The 23,442-nt window shown below is 39.4% G+C and overlaps 1 protein-coding gene across 1 annotated transcript in view; it reads left to right on the top strand.

The window, feature by feature from the left end:
* Positions 1–23,058, top strand: part of LANCL3 (LanC like family member 3) — a 38,968-nt gene extending 15,910 nt beyond the window's left edge. The window contains exons 2-5 of the mRNA XM_069030629.1: positions 12,664–12,787; positions 13,767–13,964; positions 14,882–15,089; positions 16,147–23,058. Coding sequence (XP_068886730.1) covers positions 12,664–12,787; positions 13,767–13,964; positions 14,882–15,089; positions 16,147–16,306 — 690 coding nt within the window. The 3' untranslated portion in view covers positions 16,307–23,058. The remainder of the gene's footprint in view (positions 1–12,663; positions 12,788–13,766; positions 13,965–14,881; positions 15,090–16,146) is intronic.
* The last annotated feature ends 384 nt before the right edge of the window (positions 23,059–23,442 follow it).

Here is a 23,442-nt window from a genome sequence, read left to right as displayed (position 1 = left end):
CTAGCTTACTTGAGTCTTGGGGGAGCAGAGAGATATTTTGCCTTTAAACTTGACCTTTTCATAAGGTATCATTTTGTTCGTCCATTGCAAGATAAAATATTTTTTTGTTCTTTACCATGTTATCTCCTTTAACACATTATCTCCTGTCCAGAAAAGAGGTGTTAACTTCACTTAGAAGAATTTCTTAATTACCTCTTAAGTACTTGTTTCTGCTTGACTTCTTGTTTTGCTTGTTTTGTTTATTTTGATAATGGGAGAACAGACCCAGAGAGTTATTTGAAGAAAGAACAAAGCAATCTCAGCTCAAGTAGCTGTTAAATAATCATTTCAGTATTACTCTCATGCATCCTAACACTTTCTGTTTGCTCTCTGCAGTGCTGCAATACACTGAGCAGGGATTTCACTGACCTGTCCACAGCTCTAGGCAAACTGTCACACATAGTTTAGGTCCTTTCTCCTCCGTGAGTGTTGGGTTTGGTGGAGGTCAGGGACTCTTCTGATGTACTGAGCTGTTACAACTGTACCCATGGTATACAGCCACTATCAGGGCATTCTGTGCATCCCTAGGTAGCATGTTAGGATGGAAGTCCTTGCTTTTATTCATTTTAAATGTGGAAAAAAACCCCACAGCATTGAAGGCATTGTGGTTGGGAGCTGCTGATGCTGGCAGCAACTGCGTTCTCTTTCTGAACCTTACTTTGAAACGAATGAAGAAACGAGTAGTTGTTAATTTCTGCAAGTTTTAACAGTAACAAGCTATAAATGCTTTTATGGATAGTTTTCCAAATGCTACTTTCTGCAGCCTCTCCTCCTCCTCCTCCATCAATTTTTTTTGGTTCCAACACTTCTGCCACGAGGCTTTGAGGAGACGTTTCTGTTTTCTTATTTAGTTTGGTAAGCCTGTGAATGACGCACATTCACTTGTACAGAGGGAGGAGGTCTGAACACTTACAAAACAAGCCTAAAGGCACTGGAAGAAGACTGGGAATTCTTGTATGAGAAAGATAAAAGGACTAGATGATGATGACAGATAAGGAATGCAGTATATTTAATGTAAAGAGGGAAAAAATGTAAGGCTGCCTAATAATGTATAGAATGAAGTGTCTGTTTTCTGAGTTCCAAATGTCCCTGGCATATTTTGTGAGTTGCAACCATGTCAACAATGCTCAGCAAAACACTGAGGAAGCCAAAAAGAGAAGAAAGGAATAAGTTATGACATGCAGCAACACACTTTATATGTAAAAGTAAATGGTTGTACAATTGCTTACATTGTGATATTTGATTAGTTGAAAAGTGGTAAAATGTTTTTGACAGGTGTAGTCCAGGCCAAATCCTGTAGTCCTGAGAGAAAAAAAAAATTCCCCATGGAAAACAGACATGTAAATGTCTGACAGTCTCAGTTGCATCTGTGAACCTAGGATGCCTAGGATAACAGTGTGAAAGGCAAGTGAATTCCTGTTAAACTGACTATCAAGCAAGATGAGATATAGTTTGATCCAATACAATTTGCTGGTGTGTGTATAAACTGCAATCTTTTATTTTAGTTTTTTAAACTTCTTAATTCTTCAAACAATATATTTGCAGTAGCAAAGAAGATTCACAGCAAGAGTGAAAAGCTCTGCCTCGATAGAAAATATAGACCATTATTTGGAATTCTGGCTTCAGGGGAGTGGTGCCTCATACCTCAACTGAAATTTTTAATCTGTTTCATTTCGATGCAGAAGACTGTGTTGCCTGGCTCATCACAGGGGAAAGTCTTCTTGAGAATATTTGTTGACAGCTCTTTGAGAATCTGAGGGAGAACTGCTGCTTATAAATGCAGCTTTATTCAATAGAGGCATAAAGTATGCACAGCCTTGGAAAAAAGTGATTAAAAAAACCCAAGTATTTTTATTGTCTGTAAGTCATGCACTCCACATTGGTTTAGAGCAATGAATGAGAATGCATGTGCTAGTCATTTCCTTCCAAACTGACTGAAATGAGAGTAGGATCAATTCTTGAAGAGCTGGATATTTGCTCAGCTGTATCTGTTAGGTTTCTCTACTCAGCTTCTGCAAGCAAGGTCAACGTTTCACTCTGTCAAGTAATTCATGTTCCTGAAATCTCAGTCTTTGAGGGCTAACTTGGACAGAATTATTATCAGTCCCAACAAACTATGAGGCAGCCCTATGGTGTTCCTTGCAAGACATAGAAACCCTAATAACTTGTAAAACTTTCAGCATTTCTTACATGATACTTGCCAGGAGTAACAGTCTCCCATTCAGGTCAATGAGGACTTTGATATTAAAAGCCATACAAATGATCTAATAGGTGAAGTGACTTTGAGAAATTGAAAAATAAAGTGCTGCATGAGGCTGAAAAGGCTCTTTTCCATTACTGTGAGTGATTAAGATAGGGTGTTACTTAAGATGAATTGAAGGATGAGCATCCTTACAGATATTCTCAAGGAACTAGCAATCAATCTTCCTCTGTCCTCATCCTGTACTTTTAATTTATTGTATTACATAGTTGCTTTTAAGTGTAATCTCTTATTTTTATTTGGGTTTTTTTGAGATCTCACATGAACAACATCTAATCTGTTGTTGAAACAAATGAAGCTTTAATGTTATTTACAATTGGAGCATGAGAATGGCACAATAAGCTGGAAATAGAGGAAGGTGGTGTGATCATAGAAGTTCTGTGCAGTAGTTTGGTCAGAGAAATCCCTCAGCAAAGGGTACAGGAGAAGAACATTTATTCATCCAAATAGGCTGTATACAAACCACTGACTGTTCTCTCCAGCCCAGTACCCACTAAATTTGGATATAGACTGTTCTCTTCAGACACAGCCAGCTAACATAGCCTATGGAGCCCAGGAGCTCTTTCACCTCTCTCCCTCTCTCTATCCTCTTTCCCAAGGCCAATTAGGCCAACATCTCTGTTTTGTGCCACCTTTTGCCCTGTGTCACCCAGCTGTTCCTTCCCAACCCAAACAAGGAATACCAGCCAGCCAGCAAGGACATAACTGCTACCAGGAGTGGAGTTTTGTTAACTGCGAAGCAATACACAGTGCTGTTGTCCCTTTGTCTTCCTTAACCAAACATCATTTTAAAGGAACTTCACAGGTATTACCAGTTTCCCAGAGAAAGCTAGACAAAGTTTCTCAGAGCTAAAATTTTGGAGGTGCACCAGAGATGTCCTCATTTCCTCTTACCCCTTGCCAACAGTGCTTTTGAGTAGCTGATTTGACTTCTCTCTTTAGTGACATCTTTAAAGTTAACTACGTCTTCATAAACTTGGCAGCTGTACAATTCATAATCTTAAGAAGTCCTAGCCATGAACATTTCTCTTTGCAAATTTGTACTCCTCAGAAGTAAATACATTACTTTTTATTAGATCACTGAGTGTTCTCCTTTACAGATGAAGTAAAAGAATGAGGAAACTGAGTGTCCAGTTGTTTCTGGAGACCTTCAAGTCATCCTCACATTTGGCTCATCAGCTTTCATTGGTCTCTAGATACAGTTGTCATTTTCATTTGTAGAACTCTGAGCCTAGGTCAGCTTCCCTTTGACCAATGTTAGCCTTTACTGACTGACTCGAGATCGAGTTCTGCCCATCTCATGCTGACCTGCAGATGTGAACAAACACTAATAAATTCCTTTTCCCAAGAGCAGCCTGCCTAAGTTCCTAGTAGGAGATGGTCATGCCTAGTTGAACTGGACTTGCATCACTTTTTAATGCAGACTAAAGGCACAGGTTTATGCAGTGTTTGGGGAGGGTCTCTCATTTGTGGTTACAAAGATTTTGTCTCTTGCCAGTTTCATGAATCCTGTTTCCTGCTGCTCTGGAGCTGGAAGAATGGATAGTACTTCTTATGCCTCTGCATAGATTGTGTTCATGAACTAGTCCAAGTACCGGCACAGCGTTGCTACCACAAGAAATGTCTGTGGAACAGATGAAGGCATGGAATCACTTCCAAAGAACCAGCAGACCTGCTGTTAGGGGGAAGTAAGCTGATCCAATATACACAGGCAGAGCAGATGTTCCTTGCTTAGTAGTGTTATAAATGGGATGGGATCCTAGGGCAGCACAGCTACAGCATGCTGGGCTGCCTGTTACCCCAACAAGAGTGCAAAGTGCCCAGCTTGGAAGGTGTTTGTCATCATAAAGCAGCCAGCACTGTCAGGGACACGTATCTGGAGTGCAGAAGGATAAATCTCCCATCAGGAATTGATAACTCTGTGCTGTGTTTTTGGCGTGAGCTAATTACAGAACTCATTCACTCATTTACTTTCTGACTGAGACTAGAGAGTCAAAGGATTTCCCACTGTGATGGAAGTTTATACATGAATAATCTTCTTCCTACCTGTGAGGGGAGAATGGGAAGGAAAGCAGTATCCATGCAGCAGTAATCTCCTGCTTATTTGCAGCTCTCATAAACTGCTCCAGTGTCTGATGAAGGAGTGGTTGATACACAGGAGCTCCAAACAAGGGTTTGGATTGCAGAAAGGTGATCTCTGAAACATCCATTTTAGCCAGTTCCCAGGGTCTGTGTCCTCATAATTGCTCAGCCATGCATTATGTGGCTAGTCAATAATAACAATGAAAAAGGGAAAAAAAAGGGATTTTACATGCCTCTTGAAAAACGTTGGGGTAAAATTCTGTAATGTAAGAAAAAGCCTCTCCAAGCAGTGCTGGGTTTGTTTCTCACTTAATTTGCAAATCTTTTAAATGTTTTTAAACACGCTTTTCAATTCACACTCTTGAATTTGGGTGCAATTCTAGGGAGAGATGCTTGAAATTAAATTGTTGGCTCTCTGTGCTCTGTGGTAACTCTAACCCTCGACTAGGCAGCAGAGAACATGCAGCTGGGGTGCAGACAGCTGCTGTTCAAAAGCGTCAACACAGGAGTGCATCCCAGGATACCTCATTTGTCCTGTGATTGGACTTATCCTCCTGAGAAATGCCCTGCTGGCTTTGCTGCTGGTCAGCCACCTTTGGTGTTGGGCTTTTGACGGGGTTCCTGTCCTTCTGGTAGCAGGGTAACAGAGCAGAGGAGGCTGCTGCTCTGCTAAGTTCTTTATTTCATAGTCTCACAGCTTTCTTGAAGGCAGAGTTCAAAAGGGGTTACATGATAAAGGCAAGCAGCAACAGCAACAGCAGGCAAAACCAGCTTCTCCTATATGCTCTATATGCTCCATATATTCTATATACTCTATATATGCTCTATACTCCAGACTCTATATATGCTCTATACTCTAGACTCTATATTTTTTCTTACAGAAGTGTGGATTATATTTGCTAATTGACCAATAAGATTAACACATGATTCTAGTTTTCCTTTTCTTAACCTATCCTGGTCTAATTCTAACAATCCTAAGTCTTGCACCAGTGTTACATAGGTATTACACAGATTTGTGTGTACAGTTCCTATCAGTTCTTACTGTTTATGTGAACACTGTCTAAAAAATGTGAACACTATAATTCTATCTATATTTTGTCTAAAGTAAAGAATTCTGTGAAAATTGTTCTTGCTGCAGCAAGAACTGTATTTAAGGTCTCTGCTACAGCTTTTTAACATTTCAGGTACTTAGCATATATTTCTACTAAAAGTTAAAAAATCTACATTTCTGTTTCACTTTGGTGTGGCTTCATGTATCTCAGCTTATCCAAAGGTTTTAATTCAACCCCTGTGCTTTGGCTTCCCTCTGGGCCTGAGTCCAGAGGAGCTTTCACTCCAACACTTTGGCTGATCAGGACCTCAGCTATCAGGGCAGACCGATACCTCCTCAATCATGGTGATTATCTGAACTGCTCTGATCTGGGATCTGTTCCTTGACATCCTCCCTGCTTCATTTCTCTAGCAGCAGAGAGCGCGGTGGTTGTGCTTCCATACTTTTTTCAAGTAATTATTGTGATGGAGACATGTTTTTTCCTTCCCAGGACCTAGGTGAGCCACTATATTACACCTGGATACCTGTATCCAGCCACACCCTGGTGCAACAGAGTAAGAGGTGTTGGGAGCCTGAGTGTAAGTAGGAGAAACTCATGTTTCCCTATCCCTTCATTGACCCAGGATAGAGGGAGCTTGAAGAAAGGTATGGCAAGCAACAAAAGGTCGTCAGGTCTTCTTGTGCTTCCTCCCCTTCCATACACACCCTCTCCCTTCCCATTGTCTCTGCTGGGCATTGTGATTTGTCCTAAGATAAGAACACCTAGGGAGAAATGTCCTAAAAAAAGAATACCATGCACAAATTTCAGGAGGAGCTATGTGGTTGCTTGCATAAGTACAGAATCCCATAAAAAAGGAGGCTGGAAAAGACCTCTGGGATCATCGAGTCTGAGCTGTGACTGAACACCACCATGTCAACCAGACCATGGCACTACATGAGTCTTTCCTTAAGCATTTCCAGGGACAGTGACTCCCTGGGCAGTCCATTCCAATGTCTGATCATCCTTTCTGTGAAGAAATTCTTCCTAATGTCCAACCTAAATCTCCCCTCGTGCTGTGTCAGACACTGTCCTCTTGTCCTGTGGCTGGTTGCCTGGAAGAATAGGCCAATCCCCACCTTGCTACAACCTCCCTGCAGGGAGCTGAATGCATTCCAGGGATGGTGGAGCTGTGATTGTTGCCACTGACTTTGGTACACATCAGCCTGCAAAAGGCTGTAAAATGCTGCTGGAGATTGGGCCAACTGGGCACTCCTCCAATTCCTACCTGGTGTTCTTATCTTGGGACAAATCAAAATGCCCATCAGTGACAATCACAAGGGAGAGAAGTGTGTGTGGAGGATGCATATGAAGACTCAAATGTTGTCACCCATTACAAAAGGTCAGTTGTTGTTTTTTTCTTTGAAACTCTCCATTTTAAGTGGAGACATAAGGAACTGAGATGCTCATTGCACTTGACCAACTGTGTAGCAGCACCAGCTGCTCTCAGCCAGCCACATGTCTACAGTGAGAGTTGTGCTCCATCCTTTTCTGCAAATACTTCATGTTCTCCTTCTGAAGGACAGGTTTAACAGCAGAATTTGATGGGTTTAGTGCTATGCTGTCCTGGCGAGTAGCACCTGAGGAAGTTTTGTACTCTGTTAATGTAACAAAATATCAGTATTGTCTTATCTACCAGAAATCTGATTCATCAGGAATAAAGGCAGCTTTCAGTTTCTGACTGGAGTCATGATTAGTGACCCACAAAACAGGACAGGATTGGCTTCGCTGTTTCCGTGGTGCTGAGGCAAAGAGCAAGCCCCAAACCCCCCCAAATTTACATGTTAAAAACAAGCAATGCCATTGGGATCTATAGGGAAGTCTGACTTACTCGAGATTGCAGTCAAGTACCATTTTCCAGTGAACTGACAATCATATTAATAGCCTTTCTGAGTCTGAACACACTGTCATGTAGTTGTGTTAGTATGAGAAATTCAGGGAAGTACACTCTCCAGACAATACATGGTGCTGTTACAGCATCAAACAGACTGCATTAGGAACAGTACTTCTGGAACTAATCTAATATATTGACCAAAGTTTTCAGGAGATTTAAAACCATATGTTTTTTATCTTTAAAAGAAGGATGTCCTTGACAATGCTCATGAGGGAAGCAAACCCGTGAGCTTCTGTGTTTGTCTACTTGGAGCTGGGTTTCCCACTGTGCCACAGGAGAGGTACATCAATCAAAGTGGAATAACACTAAGGGGAGGCAGACCCCTGTTTTGTACTTACTACTCTTCCATGGCTTCAGGTGTTACCATTGTCTGAAAGGCAAAAACCTGGTTGTGACATTGCATGGAAAGGTTCCTAAACAATGCCCATCCCTGTCTTTGGCAGAAAAAGATCAAGCTTAAGGAATGAGCTTAAATGTCATGTGCTGTAGTAAGTATCATGAAATTACCAAGTTGACTCCAGTGTCTGCTGTCCTGCTGAACACAAATATGCACGCCCTTTTTTGTAGCATTTTGGGTTATTATAATTAATTCACAAGCTCCCTCTGCTGGGCTACCAGCATAGGAGAGCAATGGCAAAGCTCCTGTTATGTTGTTTGCAGGCTGACCCATTTTCTTCAGCTTATTTTGACAGTTTGTACAGCATCAGAAAAAGTGTACAATCAAATTCATGTAAATGGCTTTTGAGAAGTGTGTCAGAGAAAGGTTTGATGTGTTAGGTGCATAATAAAATGGTTTTATGTGCATAGAAGGTTTTTTCCACAATAATGTAAATGTAGCTGTTACCTCCTGAAAGTGCTCATGCATCTATCAAAAGATAATGTACTTGGCTTCAGTAATGCCTTCTGTTACAGGAAAGAGCTCTAAGGAAATAAATACAGATCTGTTAAAAGAATTAAAAGCTTACAGTCATCTAATACACTCCATACAGTATGCAGTTTGATGTAGCAGTGGTTTTCAAAATGAGCCAAGGGGTTTGTACGAGCATTCAGAGGAATGAAAAAGTGCTGAAAATGTTACCCTAATCAGAAGAGCTTGTCCTGCTGCTTTCTGCCTAATCCTCAAGGTCAAGATTTCTGTCTACAGTTTTCAAAACACAAGTGTGGGGCTTAGCACTGTCATAACCGGTAATTGTGAAATCTCTTTTAATAGGTTAAAAGGAGTTGTGAAATTATTGACTTCCAACTAAACAATCTCAGGGTGAGAGATTGCTAACAAAAACCAGAATGATTGCTGTAGACATAGCACTTCCTGGCTGGCTTTTAACAGGGATTTAGTGAATAAAGGACCTGCCTTAAATAATTCACAAAATTGCGCAGTGCCTTTATGGGAAAAGGCATGTTGTCTGCAGTGGCACCAGAGAAAAATTGAGAGACTTTATGAACAATCACAGTGGCATTTTTACTGCAAGTCAGGCTCCTAGACACAGACAGTGGTAGAAATAGAAGGTATTGTAGTGCTACTGATGTGTTGTGCTTAAAGTAACAGGTATGTGGGAATGTAGCTGTCACCAGTGTGAGTGGAGCAGTTATTTGGCAGCACTCAGCATCACTGAATAATGATGTAAAACAGAAACTAAAGAACTCCAGTGACCAATTGATACAGAAATTGCAGGGGGTATGTGGAATGCATGTATTCCAAACTTCAATCTAGTGAGGAGACCAAAATGAACATTTCTTACATCAACTGAGGCAAACTCACCTAAAGTGGGCAGGCCACCTAGGCTTAACGTGGAAAAGGAACATGTATGTATAAATGTGTTTGATAAATAGCTGAAAGCTTAGGAGGGGCTTTTTACATGGGCATGTAGTGATAGGACAAGGGGGAATGGCTTTAAACTGAAAGCAGGCCAGCTTGGTCTCGATATTAGGAAGAAATTCCTTGCTGTGAGTGTGGTGAGACATTGGAATGGGTTGTGGGGAAGTTGTTCAAAGGTTGGATAGGGCTTGGAGAAACCTGGTCTGGTAGGAAGAATGTGTCCCTACCCATGCTGGGGCACTTGAACTAAATGGTCTTTAAGGTGCCTTCCAACACAAGCCATTCTGTAATTCTTTGGTAGAACAGGTTGTGATGTCTTTAAAAATACAAAAAGGAATTAGCTGAACTTTTAAGCACTAGCAATGTATCTGTTGGTGTCATTAGTCTTCCATTCAAGTACTGACATGCTAGAGAGTAATTTTACATATGCTCCTATTAAGTGACATTCAAGAATTTTCTCAAAATATGTATCTTATCTCAGGCATGAAATTCTTGTCTAGGTAGCATATTCTCATATTGGCTTTATTTGCAGCAAAGCATCTGACAGCTCCAGAGGATGTTATATCAATATACAATGTATCCTTTCAAAGCCTTGAGTATGATCAGTCTGTTTCTTTTCTGTCCCTGATTAAACATTGCTTCAGTAATTCCCTGGGGCAAGGAGTCATTGTGACTACACTGAAATGAAAATGAAGTTTGTAAGACCACAGTTGTGCTGTCTGTGGTTATGATTAGTGTATTTTATGATTTTTGTTTTGGTCATAAGATTTAGCTGTTTTATTAAAGTGTGCTGTGAGGGGGCATACAGAGACAAGCCACAGATTTTTTTTTTTTTTGTAAGGTGACAGAAATCTAAGGAGATTTTAACACAAAATTGGTTGAAATAAAATGTGTCAGACCAATGGAGATCTTAAATGGGATTGCTGATTATTCAGCCTTTGACAGGCCACTAATAGTGATGGTAAGTGAGAGTTTCTGTTCCAGCCACCCATTTCCCAGAATAAGGAGCAAATGCAAATCCTTCATATTTAAGTGTTCTGGGAAACAGGCAGCAGCCCTAGAATTAATGTGGATTGAGGGACTTGGTAAGAGGTATTTGTAGTCAACATAAAGTTTTTTTTTATTTAGATGTTAGTTAGGACACATTAGTTGCACCAGACTGACCTGATGTAAGCCCACAGGTGAGTCTGAGCAGCCAGAAATAAGGTTGTTTTCAAGATACACAGGTCATTTTCTTTCCCATTTTCTTTGGTCATGTGGAAGTGGATCAGGTGGGTTGATTTCTGCCATCCATTCATGATTTTAAATACCATTTTTCATCTGTCTTTGCACATGGGCTGCTTTTGCATTTTGAAAAAGAGGTGATATTCATTAGCATATTTCATTATGCCAGCCAAAAGGGTATATACTATGTATAGACGTAAGTATTCACAATACTTAAGTGTTTTGACTTTTTACACTTAATTTATATTAAAAAACAGTGAACAGTGCATTCCTCTCTAGCTAATACTTCTTTATGCAGCACTCTGAAAGGCTGGATTTGGATAGAAGTTTATATCCATTTAAAATACACATTCAGCATTCTAAAATAGTCATTAGTTCAATTTAAAAATTAAATGTGCTGAACATAAAAATAAGCTTAGCAAAACAGGCTTTGTATTGAAAGCTAGTTGATAATATTAAGTGAAGGAATTATTACATACAGAAAGTGAACTGATTAAGATTTTTCTAATCCACATGCCTTTGCCTTTCAGAATTACAATTAGTAGACCTTATCTTTCACATTTATTTTTAAAAGGTGACCTTATTAATGCTTTTACAAGGTAATGGAATTTGGAAGAGTAGGTCCCAAATTTCAAGACAGTCAAGTGAGAGTTCTGGAGAGAATTCAGTGTTTCTCACTGTGTCTTTGCTCTCCTAATTTCCTTAGGATTCAGACCATCTCTTTAAATTCTGTGAAGGTAAAACAATTACTTTAAAAATTACTAGAAATGAGTGAGGTCTCCAGATGTTAATGGCTTATTTAATTCTACTGCAGTAACATTAAAGAACACTAATCAAAATCAGAAGTAGGTTGTTCTCCAGGTTGTACAAATATCAGAGTCATTTGGAGCAAGGTTGTAATAAAATCCCTTGTTATCAGGGAGCGAGGTGAGACACACAAACAAGATTTTTCAGCCATTAATTTTCAGTCAAGTTTTAAGTGAAATTAATTATCTGCAGGATCTTGTACAGTCCAAATGAGAGAATATAGTTCATAACAGATGTTGTCTCCATATTAAAGCTATCAGTATTTTTTAAACTTGAAGAACTAATTGTAAATCCTATATAATTAAAATTATAGCAAACCCAAATGTGTTCAGAAGCATTTCAAAGACATTCTGATATTCCAGTTAATGTTAGGATTGCCATTTATCTTGTCAAGGGTATTTGTACAGCCTTTTCCTTTTTTTTAGTGTCATTTTACTTTTTTTCTTTCTCAGTTCTGTTTTCACAAGTTGAAATATATTTCTTCAAAGTACTGCTGCCATATGAGCTTTCCCCTAAAGCCAAAACACTACTTCAGTTAAATTACATAATTGGCCTAGGTACTGGTCAGTAATGTCCAGGTGTGGCTGACACAGGAGATTGCTGATGATTGCAGTGAATTGCATGTAATTAGAGTTGTAGTTAAAACATCTAAAACTGATTTCTCACTGAATCCTTTAGGTCATTAAAATGGAAAAGTTCATGTCTCATGAAATACATGATTTGTCAGTCTTACTTTGACACCTCTAAGAGTAAGGCATAAGTCATTTTTTTGGAGTGCATTAAAGGCAGCATTGGCCTGTTTGTGATGCTAAAGTCCCACAAGAATAGCTAGCCTATCTTCATAGAAGCCTGTCTTGCACTTCATTTTTCTAAGCATTTTCTGTGCTAAGAAAGGCTGATTCTTTTACTAAGAGGTTTCTGAACCCTCATATATAGTAGTGATTTTCAGTAAAATTTAGCACCCTCTTCCTTGCTTCTTTTTTTTTTTTTTTTTTATCTTATCTGTAGAAAACTCTGTCTGGGTTGGTGTGTCCCAGTAAAGCCTGTAATATTTACTTCTTTAATCTTTCCCTTTGTCTTCTCCTAATGCTTCTTCCCCCAGTCTGGAGGCTGCTGTTCTGCCTCTTGCCTGCTGCTTGTTGTCAGCTTCCATCAGACTGAAGGATCTCTGGAAAGAAAAGACTCTTAGAGGGCCTCTTTTCACCTCATCTGTGCAGCTAAAGATTTGACATTGACTTCCTGAGACAGGATGAAACTCTGGTTTTGAGAAACATTATGTAAATCAACTGTGTTATGTAAGGAACTCTTAATAATGATGTACATTATAGCATATTTATAAGATTAAAGGCAGTACTTCATCCTGTGCACTGGCAAAAAAGCAGAGTCCTGAAAAATGTCTTAAAGAATGAAATCATTGTAACAGACTTAATGTTTGTTTGATGTTTCTGTTTAGGTGCTGACCGCAGCACAAATTAAATCCATTTGCCTGGCCATACTAGAATCAGGAAAACAGTATGCAGTGAAGAAGAGAAAACCAGTCCCACTCATGTATTCCTACTATGGAACGGAGTATCTTGGTGAGTAAAACACACCAACCAACACCTCTGAGAGTGGTGGATCTACAGTGTGGGATTTCTCCTGAGCCAGTTGGGACCATCCAACCTCCTAAAACTGTGGAGTGAGACTGAGGAGCTGGAGGGAAGGGCTGGCGCTGCTTGAGCTCATTCCCTCTTCTTTCTTCCCTGGTAAATCTGCCCTGCCAGCAGAGGCTGTGAGGGGTGTGGTGTCCGTGCCTGCATGGAGCAGGTTACTCAGGCACTGTCAGGGATTTTCTCTGTAACTGCTGTTGCCATGCCAGGACTGGCAGAGCGGTTTTGGCCGTAGCAGTGCGACTCAGGCACGAGGTCATCTGCTCCCCTCATGGGCAGCTTAGCTGGAGCTCATCTGAAGCAGTGGTGAAAGGCCACAGAGCAGCTCCCTTATGGGTTTCTCAAAGCACAATATCACTGCAGCAAGTGTGAGCTTGGTTCACAATTCTTCGGCAGGGGAGCAGAGAGAGCAGTCACTGAGCAGTGCGTTCCACAGACCCTGGCAGGTACAGACAGTTCTTGCACGGAAATTGAGGTGTTAGGTCACTGATACTGTCAGTCAGTAACTGGGAAATACCCATTTATGGCCCAGTTTCAATTTGCATTCAACAAAGACTTCAAGATAATGGCCCAGATTCAGCAGTCAGTCAAGAAGAGTAACACCTTGAGACAGAATGCAGTTCAGGTTTGGTTTAACTTCACACAGTGAGATTCAGTCATATCAGAGTGAGAGCAGAAAGAATTCATACATATTTTTGCAAAGTTAGAGGAACTAGAAATGACAGAAGTAGTAAAATATGGTGTTATCCACCTAGAAATATTTTATTCCAAGCACTATTCTAATATGCATAAAGAAGATGAAGGAACTATGCCTTTGACAAGGAAATCTCTCCCAAGGGAAAGTTGCAATGAGGTGGAGACAGGACTTAAGCCCACTCTCTAATTCAATTGTTTCTACTCTTTACAGGTGCAGCACATGGGCTGTCCTCAATCCTGCAGATGTTGCTCTCCTATTATGAGTACCTGCAGCCAGCAGACCAGGAGCTCGTGTGGCAGAGCGTGGATTTCCTGATGGACCAAGAACAGAACAGCAACTGGCCCCCTGAGCTGGGGGAGACAATCGAGCGGGAGAACGAGCTGGTACACTGGTGCCATGGAGCTCCAGGTTCTTTTCCCACTGATACTATGAATAGCCAGATGTTGATCACATTGCTTTTCCACATTAGGTGATTCCATGTAGAAGATAATCTCAGGTTAAATTCAGCCAAAGTGACAAAGTCCCAAGGGACATAAAGAAGTTGAACATAGTGATGTGCAAATTCAGTAATTGCTGTTGTTCTTCCCCAGTAAAACCTTCATCCCATCACTATTCTTGGGTAATAAGACAGATGTAGCTTACAAGAACACTTCAGCTACTTCAGTGTTTGTTAAATTCAGACCACAAGTGAGCTAAACATTTCCTTAGGCACTTGAGTTGGTTATTTGTCATGTGCATTCTCATAAGGTTACCATGAACTGAGCTGTGCGGTGCTCTGGTGAAGATTATGATTAATTTATTTAAATCACATCTAAACATAAGCCAAATAACTTTTTTTTTTTTTTTTTTTGTAAACAGAAGTTAGTATGCATAACTGCATATAACTAGAATAAAACTGTGTGGACCTCATTGGGGGAAAAAAAGGGAGTTTCTTTTTCTCATGTAGTAAAAAATGGCAGGTGTGATGAATGGGGATTTGAAACCAATAGGAGACACTACTAAGAATTTACTGTTTAAAGTCAAAAACATGACTGTGTTTTAAAATGATGAAAGTCTGGGAATGTTAAGAGTAAACCCTGAAATTCAATAATGCCTTGAAAAGATTCAGAGTGGTGTTGTTGCAGGGGTGGATAAGTACATCTTGCTGCGTGTCTTTAGCATAGCAGATACTCCCCCCTCCACATGGAGCATTTAGAGGCAATGTTGACATGTGTAGAGCACAAGACTGCAGATTTTTAGTGCGTTAATCTTTATTTTCTTACATGTTCTGTGAAACCCTTGGTGTGTACCTATTACAAAAGACAATCTCACTGCTCTTTTCCTAGGCATTGCGTATCTTTTTGCCAAAGCTTACCTGGTTTCCAAGAAGCCTCAATATCTGGACACTTGTATCCGCTGTGGAGAGCTTACCTGGCAGAAGGGCCTGCTGAAGAAGGGCCCTGGAATATGCCACGGGGTGGCTGGTAGTGCTTATGTGTTCCTGTTGCTGTATAGGCTCACTGGGAACTCAAAATACATATACAGGGCACAAAGGTTAGCATTCCTGTCTTCTGGATTTAGGGTAATACCAGAAAGTTTCAGGAACATCTATGAAGTAGAGTCTGATCACCAGCCTTGGATGTAACCCAAGTGTTTAAGCTTCAGGGTCAATTCTAGCCAGGTTCTGGGGTGGGTGCACTCTGTGGGAGCTCTGCAGTCTGGCTGCAGGCTGCCTGTGGTGGGAGAACATTGGGTTCTCCCAGGCTCCCCCCTGCCCGAGAGCCTGCGTTCCTTCAGAGGGAACTGGGCTGGATGTGGAGAAATGATGCTCATCCAGGTCTCATCATGATGTGATGGCAGAACTCAGACAAGTTGTGTACCTAGGTCCAGGAGCAGAGTAAAACATGATTTGTTAGGTTTTTTTCAGAGCATTTTTTAACAGTATTCCATATTACTAGAAGTGGAAAGTAAGTATAGGATGTGCTGTGCAGTTATTTTATTTTTTTTTTTAATTTATCATTCCTACCTTTAGCTTAGCTAGTGGGGTTAATTCTATTTTGTCTGGATGCAAGCACACGTGGTCCAGTGAAAATTCTGTCATGGTGCTGCAATTATCTTTAACTATGTATCTCTAGTTTACTGTGCCTGTTTAAAAACATAGTATTCAATGTTATTGTTTTCCTTACAGCACAGAATAACAAGGGGAAGTGGTATAGCAATTAGGATGACTGATTTTCAGCCATTTGCTTATTTTTTAATTTGTGTAGCTATTTCAGCACTACAGAATTTGTTGTCTTGATGTGAAACATTGCTTGCATCCTAAAACTTATCAAAAAGTATTTGTTTAATGATATGTTTTACAGAAATCAGAAAAAGTTTATAGCTCTTAAACAAGCATAATGCATGCACAGATTGCAAAGGTTTGTCTCTTCTGGATCTAATCGACCTCAGTTTCTTGTGGAAATTGGGTAGTGTAAAATTTGCAGAAAAGGTTAAATACTGATCATTCTGGTTTTTTTAACTACTGAATGTTATTAAAATGATGCTTCCAAACAACAAGTAGACCGAGAGGGACATCAAGTAATAACAAACTCTTTTTTCTCTCTCTTAGGTTTGCAGAGTTCTTATTTACAGAAGAATTTAAGTCTGGTTCCCGGGCACTAGAAAGTGTATATAGTCTCTATGAAGGTTTCTCAGGAACTGTGTGTTTCCTGACTGACTTGCTGCAACCCAACCAAGCCGAGTTTCCTCTCTTCAGTGTCTTTGTCTAAAGACTGATGTTCTTCAGAGCCACATCCTGGTGGTGATGGGAGAGGGCACCTGCAGTTTCACTTACTTGTCCAGACAGGCTATTTACAAAACGAGCCGGGGTACCACTAATGCTAGCCTTAATGTAGCTGGGAGTCAGATCAAAAAGAAAATACACTGGGGCTTGGGGGGTGGGAAAGTGTGTGGTCAAAATAAATGGGTCAGTGGGAAAAAAAACCATGGGGAACTAACTGAATCACAGATATTTATCTAATTATTCAAGTGAGAGAGAAGGGGGCATTATCAAACTTTAATTTGGTGAAAAAACGCAAGCTAGAATTGCAGGATCATGCAAAGAAACAGTGATGCACCCAGTAGGTTTAAAAAGAGTCCTGCAAAAAGCATTTGTGGAGCAATGCACTTATTGGGGAGGGTGTTGTAGACATGTCACTGCACTCCACAAAGGCAAAATCTGGGATTTTTTTTTACCTAAACCACATCTGCTAGTTTTAGTACATGTATTAGGAATACCTGTATCTTGGAGCTCTTTGGTCTTTATATGATACATGTAATGGCAGTTCTGTAGATAGCTATGTGTTCAGGCTGCAGTTTCACAGTTCATCTCAGCAAGTGGGGTCTCACATGTGTAAATGAGCACTGAATTGGACCCTTTCTTTTACAGCTCAATCTGTGGCAAGGAGCTGGTCTCCTTTCTGATCTACTGTAACTGTGTCATGTCTTGTTAGTATTTTCCCAGTCACAGGGAAGATGGGTGGAGCCATGGAGAAGACTTGGATTGAAAAGTTCTGTAGCAAAGATACAGCAGGCAGATGCTTTCTTCATGGTACAGCATTGCTAGATAAGTACTGTTCAGTGATACAAAAGCTTCCTTTAAAACTTAATTACTTACAGCAGCATTTCTGAACAGTACCCTAAGTATTTCAGACGATGGAAAACCTATTTTCCTTGAGGAATTCTTCACTAAAAACCCTGCAAAGTGAATACAATCCTGGGATGGCATACTGATCCTCAGAAAAAAAACTGATAACAAAACTCAAAATTGCTTCTTTTCCTAGTTAACAAAACCATGTATATGCCCAAATGATTTTTAGCTAGAAAATCATTTAGATAGAAATGGGTTGCTCAACAGTAGTTGCACTAGCACTTAAAGTTGCAATTATATTCTGTTTTCTATGTATTATAGATATGATGACGTGGTACTTGAAAGCTAAAGAAAACACTAACATAGATTTGTACTAAAAAGTAGAAAATTAATATCTGTATTTAAAATATATTTACTATTTATTTCTTTATTTATATGGGAATAATATCTGTAAAGACAAATCAGGAAGACCAATATGTCACAAATTGAAGTTAGAGAGAAAAAGCTGCTGTACATGTACTGCCAAACAAAGCAGTGTCTCTTCCTGCATTCTCAGCTGGAGGAGATTACAATTTCTCTATTTTTAATGCCTAATGGATTAAAGTTCCCATTTCATTTCAGTGGGCTTTGATCAGGCTATAAGCTGGAGCCGGGTCTTGCAATCCTTCCACATTTTAATATAATAATCCCATTCCTGTTTTTGCCACTGTTATTTTAATGAGATAGCTTGCATTATTATGAGCTGCAGATAAGGATTTCTGTTACTTTGTCTTGCACTGTGCAGCTTTAATTAATTACTTAATCATAGAAATAACCATATTTCATTGGTGAATAAAGCAGTGCAATTCTGTATCAGTTTGTCAAGAATTTAGGTATCTTTTAATGAATGGAAATGTTAAAATTCAATATACATTTGTTATGTGTTTATTAAAACGTAAGTTAAAAGGTTAGATGGTCTTTTAAGAAAGCCACTAATGTCACTAACTTGGTTACTCTGAGCAGTGAGATGTGTACACACAGAAGGGTGAATTCCATAGGGAGGGTGTACACATGAGGCTGAATCAAAAAATTGATGGAGATGTGAGTGTGCTCTGCCCAGCCCTGTGGAAATGCTCCTGTTAGATCAGAGCAAAGTCAATTGTCAGTAGTGAAGATCCCAAACCCATTAGGATTTTTTATCTAGTTGGTTCCTATAATGCATTTGGCTCATATATTTCATAACTGGAACCTCCTTAAACAAAAGTTTAAGGAAGGTAAAACTTGGCCTATACATTTCTTCCCAGTGGTCAATCACTTTTCAGTCTCACTTTTTATTGTAGGGTGATGTCACTCAGCTCAAACATGTAAGTAGTAATATTTGTGCCACTGCATTTAAATAGCTCCTGTAATTGTGTTCTGTCTTACTGGAAGACAAAGAAATAGATTCTGCTGTGATACAGACTCACACTTTAGCAACCCTTCATTTATTGCTAACCCTTATATTTAGAGATGCAAACATAAACAAAAGCTGTCTTATGTTTTGAAAGCTACACCCTAAAAGGAAGCCCAAACAACTCCAAACTTAAGCCTTAGCAGAATCTACACATCACAGTAGTAATCAAGATGTTTTGATTTTGTCCCCAGTGCCTATTCATTAATTATCAGTGGGCCACAACATTTAATGTTTCCACTTAGTTATTTCTTGGGAGTGTCTTGAAAATGAAAACCATTGCCAAAATCTTAATAAATCTAAAGCATTATAAATCAGTAACTTAGATTCAGACCAAGTTATGATGAGTGCTGATACTATAACATATACCACATGTATATTAAAACTTACCATAATAGCAGTAGATAAAATCACTCTGTTTTATTATACTTAACTTCCAGTGGCCAAGTTTGCATTTATTTTTAAATGTGATTCTTCATAAGTGCCAGGAAATAAACATTAAGAGCTCAGTGTCAGTTTTCTAGTGGTTTTTCCTGTGTGTCTCTGTAGAATTTCTTCCAATTCACATTTAGAGGAGACTCTGATCTGCTCTGTGTTGTGATCAACAGTACATGCGAAACAGATCTTCTGTCCCCATTCTCTGTGTATGAAGCCACATGTTTTGGCTTCCTGAGAGAAAGAAAACAGTTATTTGAATAAGAGTTAGTCCATTCAACAATGAGAAAACCCATGGAACCACCCAGTTTTTGAAATCTAGATCCCAAACATCTCTGCAGGTTATGTGAGTTCGACTCTGGCAAGGGCAGCACACAAACATCCAGTCTCATGGGATACATCTGGTAAAAATCTCGGAACATAATTGTTCATCTTTTATCAGACATGGCAGTTTGAGCTCACTCTTAGAGATTTGTGGCTTTTCTTACCTGACCTGGATGGGTAAGGTGGCTACTAGATGTGCTGCAGTCACAGCTCCTAAACACAGTGCAAATACACCCCAGAGCTCTGCAGAAAATGCCACTCATTAAATGAGCAAGGTTTTTTCATCTTTTCCCTCTTTATTGTATATCTCATTTTTTTCTCTGTACTATATATGCTGTTACAAATGTGCTGTTGCAACCTTTGTTTGTTTTTAAGACATTGACAGGAAAGCAACCTGAGTAGGGCTGTCAGCACTTTTCAGTGTAACAGAAAGGAAGGTCCTCTGTGTACCCTTCTTCCTGCTTTGAGAAATCGATCATGCAACCTTTGCTGGACGTTCTCCGTGGGATGCTGTCTCCTCCTGCTCCCGAACTGGACCCTTATGGACTGAAAAATGTATTCCTGTACAGATTCTGCCATGGTGCTGTGACAAAGAGTGTGTTATGGGAAACTCGAAAAGCCTCTTTCAAAGTGTAAAACACAGTAACTATGTCATGTTTGCACATTAGTTTCTTGGTTGTGTTTAGTTTCTAAAGTGTAAGCAATAGGAATTTAAGTGATATAATAGAATTTCTGATTATGCTGTTAAAGAGGATGCATTATGTGGGTATTGGTGCTTATTTGTGATGTACCTGTGTTTGCGTGGTGCTGTTTGTGAGTAAAGCTGTAGATTACACATCAGTTTAAGGAGCTACACACTGTTCATGACTTCTAGCCTGCCATCCATAGATTACTGTGAGGGAATAATTTTGAGGGAAACTAGATCTGTAGTATTCAGATTTATTGATTTCAGGATTCACAGAACCAGATGCAGTAAGTTTTATCAACAGTACAGTTCTAACAAATACATCTTTATTTCTACCTGCTACTCACAACTTCTTATCATAATAACGTGTTTATTTTGTGCCACTGCTTTCAATATCTGCTTTGTTTGCATCATTGTTGCCTTCAGTTTCCCTGCCTTTGTTTCCCAACCTATGAATAACTTGAGGAGGCTGAAGAAGCAGCCCAGGTCTTTTGTTCTTGAAAATAAGATTGATTCATTTTGCTTAAGCAGGGTGTTGGACTAACTTGCATTATGTTGTTTAATGCTCCCAGATGGTCTCTTCTCACTGACTGTGCCATTTCCCACCTGCTAAGGAAAAATCATTATCATGTGTTACAACTGTCCCTGGAGTTTTACATCATTAAATAAAACAGAGACTTTGTAGGGAGCATGGTCACTTCTCCAGTATTTCAGTTCTGTTAGGACAATCGTGAATGCAAGTAAAGGGATCACCTTTATTGCTACTCTGTCAAATTAAGTAATGCCACTTTGATGTTCTAAGACTGATTATATATGGATATGGAAAAAATATGACAAGAATATTGATTGGTTTTTTTAATACTGTGGAAAAAGTGAACCATAGGTCTCTGCTGTATTCAGAAATGTAGAGGGGCAATATGTGCAAATGGAAACTTTGATAAGCAATCAAGTTTTTGTACTCACATAGTTTTCTGCATATACAGTTAAAGCATCTGCCAACATACTGCATGTTTTATGCCAACAGTGACCTATTTTAATGTATGCATGCGTGTTGAGAATATATCCTTGTTCTTTGGATCTCTGAGGTCTGCCAGGTAAATCTCAGGTGCAGTAATCTCCTACATACATTGAATATTCACTGGCATGAGTGCATATTCTAATCTGTAGGAAGATTAGTATATCAGGACTAAAATTGCCCTATAGATTTTCAAAGAGTAACCTTTCTCTGAGGAACTACACTGATAGCACTTGCTGGCTAGCAGCATAGCCTGGACTGCTCTGAGAAGACATTTCAGTTTATATAAATATGTCTTAAACTAAGCAGTAGCAGCAGAAAGCTAAATTGAAAAGAAATAAGAAAATGACCAAAAACCCCACTATGAGGGAAACAACATACTTCAAAGCCATAAGCCAAAAATGCTCAGGGCCCACAAAACAATACAGCAATTTAGGGATGTGAATAGGCATTTTCCAAGGGAATAGCAGTGTTTCATTGCACAGGTAGTGGTACAACAAGCACTGTTCAGGTTTCAGCTGCCTTGAACAGCACTTCATTGCCATTATAGCAAAGTCATCAAATGTTGAAAAACATTTGCCTGTGAAGGAGTTGCCTGTAGCTGAACCCACTGCCTACTCCTGTCTGTTAATGGAACAGAAGTGATGTGCACTGTCCATGATGAGGCAGTTTAAAGAAATACATTCAAGAAGCCAACAAGCACCAACTTTTCAATCTGTCTTTGAATTATTAAACCTTCTGACTAATTTTTACTGTCACCGTTGGTCCTATACCCCGGATATTTGAAATTCTACATCATGCTCTCAAAAAAAATTAATTTATAAAGAGCAATCTGCTTGAAAATACAGACCATATTTATTTTTAATTCTTAAAAGGGTGTCCCTTGATTTTGTTCATTGCATGAGTCAAAGAGAAGATGGAGGCATTTAGGTCAAGTATGGCAATACCAACCAGAATGGCAGAAAATCAATTAAAATCTCATTTTGCCCAGTGGCTTAATGATATTTGAATAAAAGAGATTTTATAGTGTACTGATATTCAGCAACAGCATTGTAGGACTATGTAGAAGTCCTTAAGTCAATTATATCCCATAGGGAATAGAAAACAGATTCTAGTCAAACGTATTTTTACTTCATGTAGAAGAGAAAGGCTGTCTGACTGGAAATTTAACTCTGCTTCTGTCTTCATTACCATGACCACACATGAGAGAAGAAGGATTTCCTTTAACAGTGGTCTGATTTTGCCACTGAATTGGCCTCCTGCCCTCATTTTAAGGGCCTGATAAGCCACCTGCTGATGTCAGTGATGAACCTCCACTTGATTCCAGGCATGTAAGGCAGCTCTTTCCACACGTGTGAAGCAGGGGTAAAAACTATGTCATTCCAGACCCCAAGCCTACAAACTTTCCTTTACACATGAGTCCCATGGAATTAGTAAGACTTGTTTGTACAGTATGAGGAAAGCACAGATGTTTGCATATGCAGGGCCCTATTTGATAGCAATTTATACACATTTTATCTCAATATCTCTGCAATATACATGAATACCAATACAAATAAAAAGTACAGGGAACTTAAATGGCATTATTTCTTGTCTAGTTTGTGTTGGTGACACTTGATTATTCAGTATATTCCAGTCTGTGATGTTCATTCCTTGAGTATGTGCCACACCCTAGATTGGTTTCTCAGTGTTACAGCCATTCACAGCCATGATGTGGTACAGGCCTGTAGAATCAAGGTTGATTTGATTCTTTAGAGATGCACCTTATTGGTTGAAAGCAGGACCCCTGCTTTTCTAATATTTTAAACACTGTGATCTTTCAGAATGTGTTTATTGTATTAGTTTTGTATTGTAGAATATGATAGAAACTAGATTTTATAGCTTTTTAAAAGCAGTGATAATACTAAGCTTCATAGTGGCAGAACAAACTGTGTATATCCATATTATGAATATTAAAGCTGTGATTATATTTTGCCTTAAATAAAAGTCCAACCTTGAACAGTATGATTTTGCATTGGATTGTTTATTTCTGTACTTACCTTTCATAGTTCTGGGAAGTCTTCCTTCCAGAATAGTCATGACTCAGTGCTCTAAAAGCTTTTCAGTGGTTATCAAAAGTAAAATAAATCATTTTAGAATGAGATAAATCATCCAAGCTGCACACAGTGCTTAGGTAAAACACCTCATGGTAGTTTCCCACAAGACAAGACAGGTTGTTTTTGACCTGTAGATTAAAGTTTCCCACTCTAGGTATTTATTGTCAGTCTGCTTAAATCTCAGTTTTCATGGCCTCTTCCCTTTGCAGAAAGACCTCTCCATTCCCAGTCCAGGACACAAGCATTAAATTCACCTAGGCCTGCCCACAATGAGGTTTCCATCTTTGTCATC

This window comes from Aphelocoma coerulescens, chromosome 1, assembly GCF_041296385.1.
Source record: "Aphelocoma coerulescens isolate FSJ_1873_10779 chromosome 1, UR_Acoe_1.0, whole genome shotgun sequence".
Lineage (NCBI taxonomy): Eukaryota > Metazoa > Chordata > Aves > Passeriformes > Corvidae > Aphelocoma > Aphelocoma coerulescens.
Note: the sequence above shows the minus strand (reverse complement) of the source record. Positions and strands in the feature narration are given on the sequence as shown.